Source organism: Haliotis rubra, unplaced genomic scaffold (assembly GCF_003918875.1).
Source record: "Haliotis rubra isolate DU_JTF1 unplaced genomic scaffold, ASM391887v1 Scf149, whole genome shotgun sequence".
NCBI lineage: Eukaryota > Metazoa > Mollusca > Gastropoda > Lepetellida > Haliotidae > Haliotis > Haliotis rubra.
In genome coordinates, this window is record NW_025765436.1 from 1,815,586 (window position 1) to 1,827,462 (window position 11,877).

The window sequence follows — 11,877 nt, forward strand, 5'->3', positions numbered from 1 at the left end:
TTTTCTTACTGGAGATTTCATCAAACTTTCTGACAAGTTTTGCTTTAAATGTGATTTAGTGCGCTCATATTCTTGATTGACATCGATTGATAGCGTCCAAGTATCCCATAAAATATACTATTACCTGTGCTATACATACGTGTGCATACGATTAAACTGAAGTATACTGATTGGTTCAATATTCATACGGAACTGTGTTAGATTCGATATACGTAATCTTTGATGTCATCTTTGGCATCAGGACAAATATATAATCTAGTAAGTCTATTCTCTTGACGAGGACAGTAATTATCTAGTCTGTCTCAAAACTGCGTTTGAAACTAACGTCAGTGTCTAGACAGTGACGGAAAATGAGTACTCTTTGAGCACTTAAGTGGATATTGCAGACCAGCGAGAATGTCCTAACATGTAACGCTCCTGATTTGAATACTGACCACCAAGCACGATCTCTCTTTACTCTAATAAATCTGCCTGTGCATGTAAACGATGTGTAAATGTCAAACATATCCTCTTCAAACAAAATGTTTTAATGAAAATGAGTCCGTCATGAAACTATTCAGATGCTAACTGTACAAGCCTTTGTGTGTAATTATAGTCAGTTATGTTGTGACAGCATGGTGGCAATCCGGGTTGTCGTGGTACGGCGCATGACGAATCAAATGACGAAGAGTAAGTGAGTGAGTTAAGTTTTACGCCGCACTCACAAATGTTCCAACTAAATGGTGGCGGTCAAATGACGAAGAGTAAGTGAGTGAGTTTAGTTTTACGCCGCACTCACCAATGTTCCAACTAAATGTTGGCGGTCAAACGACGAAGAGTAAGCGAGTGAGTTTAGTTTTACGCCGCACTCACCAATGTTCCAACTAAATGTTGGCGGTCAAACGACGAAGACTAACAACTGACATACATAAATATAGATTTCCGTCAGTTGATGGCTTACTGTGCCTTTCCTTCAAAGCATGATATTAGGCTCTCACAAACGGGGATATTAGCGATTTACTCGAATAATTCTAATGTGTGTACTTATATTACGTTAACTTCCATACACAATGTGCACGTGTATGCTAAAGTGGTAACATTGTTACCCTGGTCAATATATCAGTGTGCACTATAATCCAGCCTGCCCGTGAGACGCGAGAAGGTTAAGAGTCCAGTGAACATCTCATCCCTACGGTTACCTATTCACTGCTGGGTGAACAGAGGCTATTTTGAACAAAGTTGCGTTCCTAAAGTAAGATCACATGACTTTTTTGTTAGGGGGTATGATTGAAGTCGTATAAACTCTCATCAGTCAAGCTTCCAAACAAGGCCACCCATCCAAAGACTCTCCGCGTCCAACGTTGCTGAAACTTCAACTGATTTGTGACCTGAGCTCTTGCACAGGCCCACACACCACCACCACTTTGTCCAGGAATCACTCGCACGACTATGGAATAAGGACACTATTTAAGGATGTGTCGACATAGTATCTAGATAGCTAATCTCCTCTTGATAGTAGATCAAACGGTTATATAGAAATACAGCCAACCGTTTGGGCTGTTGGTTGCTGATTCAGTGCTGTTGGTGTGCGCTGGTGAGAAAATGTTTAAAAAACCCAACAAAAACGAAAAATAAGTAAGACAAATAGATGATGAACATGCACATTATTAAAAAGACATTAATCTGAAATATTGGGCAGTGTAAAAATCCCCTATCATGCTGCTCCTCCTCATGATAACATAGCTTAATCTCAGGGCATCAACACTGATGCAATAGACGTGAGCCATAGCCCTGGTTGAAGAAGCTGAGCTGGCAGATATCGATCAAATGAACGCTCTAGAACTATATTTCTAAGGCTGGTCTCAACTCTGCTGTTATCAGCATCTATAACAATCTACACGCCGTCTATTACAAGATTTACAGCTGAATTATCCGTCCGTCATTAGCATTATTGCTGGTCAATTTCATGTTCATTTCTTGCCTGGACGCTTGGTGTGGACGATGGAGATAAATTAGCAATATCAATGCTGCAACAGTTAATCAGATAATTGACTCAACTACTATAATAGTAGGACGGGCGATATAAAAGCATTATCTCTGAATCCCATAGGGATACTCTCCAGACTAACTACGGTCAGTGTAAAGAGCACACGTTGGTATCAAGGGACCAGATTCATTATATACTGCTAACTGGCAAATCAAGTTCCGAGCTTAGATCCGAGACAGACAGTGATGCTTTGCTCTTGGGTTTTATTATATGTGTCTAGAAACGTTTGCTGAACCATCTGCATTCGTTAACCAAACTGTTCATTATATGGGGCTGTCGTGGTGATTAGCTATTGTGTAGTACAATAGTTCGGGATGACGAGGTTAGGGCATGTATTTGGGAGCTTACGGTACAATTGGCCCTGGTTTATGGTGGGAAGGAGACTTAAAGTAAATAGGGCCTGTGTGGTCTGGGGTGGTCAAGACCAAAATAGGGTACACGTTTTTGGCTCAGCCTAACACAGGGGGCATGTGGTTTAGTGTGATGTTCGTCAAGACGTGTGGATTGTGGCCAAGGTGATGGGCTACTGTGGTTGAAGTGTATAGGGAGCTGTGTCCTTGTCGCCTCCGCCTTGTAACACTACCACGTTCAACATTGGCTCATTTCTGTACGCATCTACAAAACACACACTGTGTACTGGGGACAGAGTGAGGTATATTTGGATGTATCCTTCACAGGGTTTTACCTTGACTTATATAAAGTGAACCCCCATGAGTAAATTTTACGTGTCCCTGCAGATAATATGAGGGTCCTGTAAAGTATTGAAATGGTGTAGTGTATATTCAGTTAATTACTTAGAGCCTGGAATGAATTAGTGATCATGTGGACAGTATTAATAACTTATGGATGAAATAACAGACATAGATTACTACTTTTGATGAGCACTCGGTGCTTTTGTACGTCTCCCCGGTAGTGTTGGGAATTGGTTAAAATCTCATAATTGATGATTGGTTTATTACAACCGATCAATCATCGAAAAAAATTGGTTAGCGTCATTAATGAAATTTGTTAATGTGAAACCCCTGTCCTTCATCTCAAGCCCTGTCCTTCATGTCAAGCACTGTCCTTCATGTCAAGTCCTGTCCTTCATGTCAAACACTGTCCTTCATGTCAAGTACTGTCCTTCATGTCAAGTACTGTCCTTCATGTCAAGCCCTGTCCTTCATGTCAAGTACTGTCCTTCATGTCAAGCCCTGTCCTTCATGTCAAGCACTGTCCTTCATGTCAAGCCCTGTCCTTCATGTCAAGTCCTGTCCTTCATGTCAAGTCCTGTCCTTCATGTCAAGCCCTGTCCTTCATGTCAAGCCCTGTCCTTCATGTCAAGCACTGTCCTTCATGTCAAGCCCTGTCCTTCAGGTCAAGTACTGTCGTTCATCTCAAGCCCTGTCCTTCATGTCAAGCCCTGTCCTTCATGTCAAGCCCTGTCCTTCATGTCAAGTCCTGTCCTTCATGTCAACCCCGTCCTTCATTTCAAGCCCTGTCCTTCATGTCAAGCCCTGTCCTTCATGTCAAGCCCTGTCCTTCATGTCAACCCCGTCCTTCATGTCAACCCCGTCCTTCATTTCAAGCCCTGTCCTTCATGTCAAGCCCTGTCCTTCATGTCAACTTCCTTTGTATCACTGTTCTTGATCGGAACACCTGTGTACACCTAGATGACATACGACAAATTAGATATGTAAAGCTGTTTTCTGCTTACTTGCAGGTGTGTTGCTGTCGTGTGGACACTGCCGAGGGAATTCCTTTGAGGAGGGTGAGGGTAACTCGAAGTCATATGTGTCCAAATATGGCAAAGAGTACCCTTCGCTTAACAACAAGCTAAGCGTTGATGGCTTTGTCGGCAATAGGAATCCAGATTCATTTCGACACATTGAGGAGGAGTTTGAAAAACTGAACGCTGACTCAAGTAGTCTTAATCAACATTTCCAGGAGTTGGGCACCAATGCCTCGAAAGTTTTGAAAACTGTTTATGACATGGATGAATACTTAGACAGGTGGAAGGCAATCCTGTATATACTTCAGAAGGTGTATGACACTAGCGTCAATGGAACCCTTCCTATTGAGAAAATGAGAAAATCTGCAGCAGGACAAATGAAATCTCTGTTCAAAAGTGCTCACAAGAACCTACCAGCCTTGTTTGTACTGATCGATTCCCAGATTCGAGGCACAGACGACCCTGAGGACGACAGTCTCTTGAGAAAGTATGTAACAAAGAAACTAGGCGACATGACGTCAACGTCAGAAAGTCCTATTAGTCTGAATATAGCAGTGAATGACTCCATGTCGTTTTTAAGCCAACTGATGAAGCTCCAGGTCCGAGGAGCCCTTCTGTACGACATGACGTGCGCGCCAGAAGACATCCGCTGCAGACAAAGGATTGTCATAATGGAACGGGATCTTCTCGCTCAGAACAATCACCTTAAGATGTGTACCCCGATGTTGATGACAGCTTTGTTCCATGAGGTTGCCAAAGATTTGTACATGTCAAAACCACTGACAAATGAAGTATTGTATAATATTGAGTCACAAACGTTATCCAGCCAACAAGGGACAGTGGACCTGGCGTCGGCAGAAGTGAAGGGCACCGCAGTCAAATGTGCCAGAAGGAAGGACGTTGATGATGACCCTGCCACATGGACATTTGAATCAGCACTTCCCTTTGGAAAACTTGGATATTTTATCCGCGGGAAGAATGAGTGTTACGTAGGTTTTGATAGGTCTTTCCTAAAATATATCCAGGACGAACTGGACGACCGCAATGCTGCTGGAGCCGAAGACGACGAGGTGCTGTTGTGTAGCCATGCCCTGAGACCCCAGGACAGAAACACGCAAACATTTACCATCGAGCCCTCGGTGGCCAACTATTCATCGAAGTATAAGCTCAAGAATGTGCTGACCAAGAAGTATCTGATGACATCTAGGACCAATGTGTTACTCAATGATGATGTCAAGAATAGTCACGTGGTCAACCTCATCCTCAGACATTGTGATGGACAGGAATATGGTTGCCACTGGGACATCACAGAGACAATGCCCAACTGCATTGGTAATGCTTTATTCGTATTTCAATGAAACATTAATCTTTATGGCTGTTGTGCACAACTCAGCATTTCCTGAAAGGTGAAGTCCTCCGAAAACGTTTAGTTGTGTATATGGCATATAATTATGAACAGTATCTTGTAAGATGGGATGGGCTTCCTCTTTCCCATGCTTGTCGTAAGAGTTCAGTGTTGATCTGGGCCGCTTTTCACAGAGCGATCTTAGCACTATGAATGTCGAATGCCTGTGTCAAACTATTGTTACGACATTCGTAGTTCTACGATCCCGATGGGAAACAGGGCCATGGTGCTTAAAATGTGCGATGACCCACATACCTGCGATATTACCAATGGGACGCCCAGCCTAGGGTCAATGGGTAAACTTTTGCAGGCTACTGCGTAAAATTGCTGAATGGCATAAAAGCACTTGCACTCGCATTTCTGTATTCCTTCTCTATTTGAACAAAATAATTGCTGTTAATATATGGAGAAAACACCCTTTTGTGGTTCCCAAAATACATCCACAGCTATCTGTTAAAAATGTTAAAAAACGAATCTGGTTATAGCTGTACAGGTGGATCACGGACAGTACCTAGTAGTTTTCTTCCTGAGGATTAACTCGTTTTCTTTGCGGCAATTGTTTAGGTTTTCTTGGTTTTGTTATTATATATTTTGTTTTGTGTTTTGTTGGGGGAGGAGTGTTGACAGCATGAATGCATGTTTTAATGCTATAAAGGGATGACAGGAAGTATAATTTACGGTACTATGTTTGAAGCCCTTTACTGCTGTCCCCCGCCGTGATAATGCTGAAATATTGCTGAAAGCGGCGTAAAACCATACTATTACTGTACTATGCAAAGAGAGAAATATGTAGAATACATGTTGTAAGTAACTTACACTGGAATACAATCAGCAAGCTGTTGTTGCTACCTACTGTGGTTAGGGGTCATTGCAACATCTGTGAACTATCGTTAACATGTTCTGATTTTTGTGTGTTTGTTGTTTCAGAGCGCAAATCAGACAGCTTCGCATACACGTTAATATTAAAACTGTACGTGCTCATTATGGGGGTACTCTTCATCATGCTCATTGCGTCGCTTGTGGTCGTCTGCTTATACCGGAAACAGATCCGCAGGGAATACCTCCAGTACCGAAGAGTCAATACACAAGACGTGATTATCCCCCCTTCCTACAGATTTCCCAGCCGGACATGACGACAGTGATGAGTACTTTTGTGACGTCATCGTACAACCCATGGAGGGTTTATGTTGGGTGTCTCCTAAACCCAAAGTGTAAGTGTCTCGAAGCGCCCACAAGGGACCTTCAACAGGTGTTAGATGTGCTTGATTTGGGACCGGATGTAACTCAGTGTTGACCAGTCGATGACGTCAAAAATTCCAAGGAGGTAGGACTATTAATGAATTCATCGGATAAATGTGTTCATTTCATGAAATCCATGACACGTTTTAATACCATGAAGCACCAAGTCTGTGAGAATCTCGAAACTGCTCGGAGTCCAACAGTAAAGAATAAGCAAATCCCTAGGATTTTAGGACCACGGTCATACGGTGTATTAAACAAGGAGGCAGTCAGATGTGATTAGTGATGTGTCTGGAGAAGTATGGTCAGATCCCACCTGACGATGGCGGGTGTCCTCCTGATGTCAAACATTGTACCCAAAGTGGAAAACAGGTCATCGGTTATGTCATAATGATCGCATTTTCAATTATTTGACATAATGTTTGTAGTATCTCCTCGTGTAGTTACGACTAGTGACCTACAGTAGACTATGTTTCTTTGGCAAATCACCGATAACGTCCTGCCTTGCACCATTATAACTGAATTGCAATGGATGTGTTCTTACTTCCTATAGCTCAGTCTCATTATATACGCTAAAATTCTAAAATTTAAGTTCAAACGAGACCAAATGTGAAAAAATGCATTCTGAATCTCTCGTTTGGAATCGCTAGTCTGATCCAAACTGTAATCCAATTAGAGTGAACGACCGAGTTTCAGTTGTCTGTGAAAATTACACCAAGTACTCCTAGGGATGCTGCAGTCATTTCTCTGTGATCGTAGACGTACACGTATAGCTGCCACTGGAGACAAAGTCATCGCTTTTACTTCCCAAGGAATCAAGTTCAAACAGAATGACCAAGCGGTACCTGACACTTTGTCTTCTGTAAAGATCAGCAACAAAATGAATATTTCAGTTTCCGCTGAGTAAAATCAAATTAAAGACCCGATACTACACCCACTGGGCACACGCTTCTCATGTTATCCCCCTGACCTGACTGGTAAGTTGAAATTAATGCGATTGCTTCGGGATTTGTAGCCAATCGCCGTGGCGGCATTTCTCTACCCATTCTGACGTTAGTATTCACCTCTTATGCTGGTTTATTAATACCACACGTCATCGTGGGGTAGCCTAGTGGTTAAAGTGTTAGCTCGTCACGTCGAAGCCCCGGGTTCGATTCCCCACATGGGTACAATGTGTGATGCCCATTTCTGATGTCCCATGTCGTGATATTGCTGGAATATTGCTAAATTCGGCGTAAACCCATACTCACACGTCATCATATGACTGAAATCCAATAAGCGTTAAACCCACCTCATCTGCTTTTGGCAACAACAAAGCGTCCCCTCTCTCATGGTTAAAGCGTCCGCTCGTCACACCGAAACCCCGGGTTCGATTCCTCACATGGGTACAATGTGTGAAGCAAATTTCCAACGTCGTGATATTGCTGGAGTATTACTAAAAGTGGCTTAAAACTAAACTCCCTCACTATATATACAAATAAAGCTAAACAACAGCTGTGGGAGCTTGATGAGTGAGATCATGCGATGGAATAACAGTATTCTGGGAAACGTTCTGAAGCGATCTCCTGTACATGGTTATAAATTCCATTTTCTATTTACTATTTATCTATCACTTGTCTTTGAAGCATTTCTTTTGAAACGTATGTTTTCCTGTGGAGCCTATGAATAGTGGAAAGGACAGTGCGACGTCAGGATCCGCTGGAAGCGCTCGATCAATCTATCACGTCAGCCCGTGGGAACGTAATAACTTCCATCATCCGCTATGTTGTATATAAAGCATGATATAGAAAAGGCGCCACGTTACACTTTGAAAGTGTTTTTTCTATAGCTCGAACATTGGGCAGTTATGTTAGGAACCTTTACTCATATACCGCTCAACTGTGTATAGTGTATAAATATACTTGTAGTCATACTGAATCTTTGAATTATTTGTGTGAAGCCCTGGTGTCCCCCGCCGTGATATTGCTGGAATATTGCTAAAAGCTGCGGAAAACTAAACTCACTCACTCATTGAATTATTGTCAAGTCATTGTCAAACGCGGAGTAGTGTATATTATCATGGCATACCCATTTTGCATGTCATTTTAGTCGTTATGACGGACTATTTAAAAGCTCAAACAACCTTATGTAAACAATTCAGTATAATGATAGTACACGATCGGGGCTCTAATAAGGTGTAATGGCCACCAGATCGAGCTTTGTTATTAACACTCAGCTGAAGCTTCAAGTTTGTATGTATTTTTGCATCAGCTGTAGAGTATATATGCTAGTCATCCCATGATGTGCCAATTTGTCTTGGTGCGAAGCTGTCCCCAAAGATCAGCATAAATCGAAGACGGACACCTTTATATACTACTCACACTTTGCTAAGGATCACTTAAACGTAGATTTATAATTTTAAATTGTATCCATTTAAAACTGGATAAATAATAATATGGTAGCCTCTCCATGGGCAAGCACTCACTTTAATCTAACCTTATGCACTTGATACATAGTAACCATAAAATGGTTTTCATGGCACCAGTCAACCATTTTGCAAATCATGGAACAAGTTATTGACAAGTACGCAACACCTGTCAATAGGAGGTATGGGATCCACAAGACGAAATGACAAACTGAAACCAAGGATCCATGCTTACAATAAGCGTAGATATTTAAACCAAATTTGACCCCACATCATAGTTTTCTGTTGAATCCATGATTTGATCCTTAGCAAAATGTGAATAGTATACTTCTCTTCTGCACAGGTCCTTCCCTCACTTCCCGTTGTGCATAGTGTATATAAATCGTTCATGTACATATAGAGGGCAATTCTTTGCACAAAGTTAACTCGAATAGTGCACATAGTTGTAAATACTGTGTCTATGAATATTGTCACATGTAAAACGTACACATGATTTTTTTCTATTTATAGGGTTATTCTTTTTATTATATCAATTATCATAAGCGAAAATCGTGTCTGTTTTTAACGCTGTAGTAATGAGGTTGTGTTTGAAGCAAGTATGCTTGACAGAGTTACCTCCCCTTTATTTGACTCTGGGGAAGGGTGCATAAGACCTGTCGCTTTCATTCCTCTTTTGCAGTTTACTTGTATGAAACAATATTATTCCATTTCTTAAACTCCAGTAATTCTTTGAATGTGAATTTGTTTAGAAATTTCAATTTTGGGAACATTTGACCATATTTTCCAACCGCTATATTTCTATTACGGTGATTGTCACGATTGTGTCAGTTGACATTGTTCTTGTTATTTAGCTCTTGGTGACATGTTTCGTAGTCTCGTTACTTTACCTGTATGACGTCATTCGTAAGTTACGTAATCTTCTCACAAATATTTTCATCGCTAACCCGCTTGTTACTTCCCATGTGAAGCCAGCATACCTACTTGTTCCCGTTATGCCAGTTGTAAGTTTAACATCAGGGGCATAGAAAGGAGAAAACTAGAACAGATCACTTTATATCGTCTATTGCTCAGAAGCGCCCATTTTTCGGAAATATTTAAGTAGTATTTGTTGACGTTGAAAGACATGTACATATAAAAATATGTGAAAGGAAAAAAACACTAATTTTTTTTAGAGTTTTTAGAATATTGTAAAGATCCTCTACAACTATGTTATACAATGGAAGAGCTAGACGTTTATCTAATTTTGTAGTGATTAACAGCGCCTATAGATGATAATGATTTTCCTCAAGAATTCAGGTATACTTCCATGATCTCAGTTAAGTATCCATTTACGTTTCGGTTGTCGTTTTAGTTGTATTATATACGCCAAACCTCTATTTTTGTACTCAACTCTTTGTTTCTCTGTGTACAAATTTACTTCCACCAACTATTAAATATTTGTACTATATTCCATGTTTGTTGTTTGTTGAACACACTGCGTTCAGAAATACCTCACACTAACACTGCATTCAGAAATACCTCACACTAACACTGTTTTCAGAAATACCTCACACTAACACTGCATTCAGAAATACGTCACACTAACACTGCGTTCAGAAATACCTCACACTAACACTGCATTAAGAAATACGTCACACTAACACTGCGTTCAGAAATACCTCACCCTTACACTGTGTTCAGAAATACCTCACACTAACACTGCGTTCAGAAATACGGTATACGTCACACTAACACTGCGTTCAGAAATACGCCACATTTACACTGCATTCAGAAATACGTCACACTAACACTGCGTTCAGAAATACGTCACATTAACACTACATTCAGAAATACCTCACACTAACACTGCATTCAGAAATACCTCACACTAACTCTGCATTCAGAAATACCTCACACTAACACAGCGTTCAGAAATACGTCACACTAACACTGCATTCGTAACACTGCGTTCAGAAATACCTCACACTAACACTGCATTCAGAAATACGTCACACTAACACTGCATTCAGAAATAAGTCACACTAACACTACTTTCAGAAATACCTACCTCACACTAACACTGCATTCAGAAAATCTCACACTAACACAGCGTTCAGAAATACCTCACACTAACACTGCATTCAGAAATACCTCACACCTCACACTCAGAAACACGGCATTCAGAAATACCTCACACTAGGGGTTTCTCCAAAAATGTTAAACGGTGTACAAGCTATATACAATAGAGTACGTTCATGTGTTAAGTCTAATAATATGTATTCGGATATGTTTGACTGTGATTTGGGTGTGCGACAGGGTTGCGTCCTTAGTCCATATCTATTTTCTATCTTTATTAATGAACTAGCACAGGAAATTGAATCCATATGTAAACTTGGTATCCAGCTTCATCCAGAGATGATTGAACTGTTCATATTATTGTTTGCCGACGATGTCATTTTGGTATCTGACACAATCTTTGGTCTCCAGAAAAGAATATACATTCTAGAATCATATTGTAATAATTACCAGTTAACAGTTAATTCGGATAAGACTAAAGTGGTTGTTTTCAAGAATGGGGGTATTCTCTCGAGAAGGGAAAGATGGTATTATAGAGGAAAACGTCTCGGAGTGCGTACCATCTTTATTAATGAACTAGCACAGGAAATTGAATCCACATGTAAACTTGGTATCCAGCTTCATCCAGAGATGATTGAACTGTTCATATTATTGTTTGCCGACGATGTCATTTTGGTATCTGACACAATCTTTGGTCTCCAGAAAAGAATATACATTCTAGAATCATATTGTAATAATTACCAGTTAACAGTTAATTCGGATAAGACTAAAGTGGTTGTTTTCAAGAATGGGGGTATTCTCTCGAGAAGGGAAAGATGGTATTATAGAGGAAAACGTCTCGGAGTGCGTGCCATTCTATAAATATTTGTTTATTACTTTTACTAAAACATTGTCGTGGGATAAACATACTAAAAGTGCAGCTGCCCAGGCTAGAAAAGTTCTTTTAGGCATCTTAAGGACATTACATAGATTTAAACCAATTCCGTTTGAATTATTTTTCAGGATTTTTGACACTACAATTATGCCTATTTTACTCT

The 11,877-nt window shown here is 40.6% G+C and overlaps 1 protein-coding gene across 1 annotated transcript in view; it reads left to right on the forward strand.

The window, feature by feature from the left end:
- Positions 1–10,232, forward strand: part of LOC124270021 — a 33,721-nt gene extending 23,489 nt beyond the window's left edge. The window contains exons 2-3 of the mRNA XM_046705044.1: positions 3,729–5,069; positions 6,070–10,232. Coding sequence (XP_046561000.1) covers positions 3,729–5,069; positions 6,070–6,275 — 1,547 coding nt within the window. The 3' untranslated portion in view covers positions 6,276–10,232. The remainder of the gene's footprint in view (positions 1–3,728; positions 5,070–6,069) is intronic.
- Positions 10,233–11,877: the final 1,645 nt, after the last annotated feature.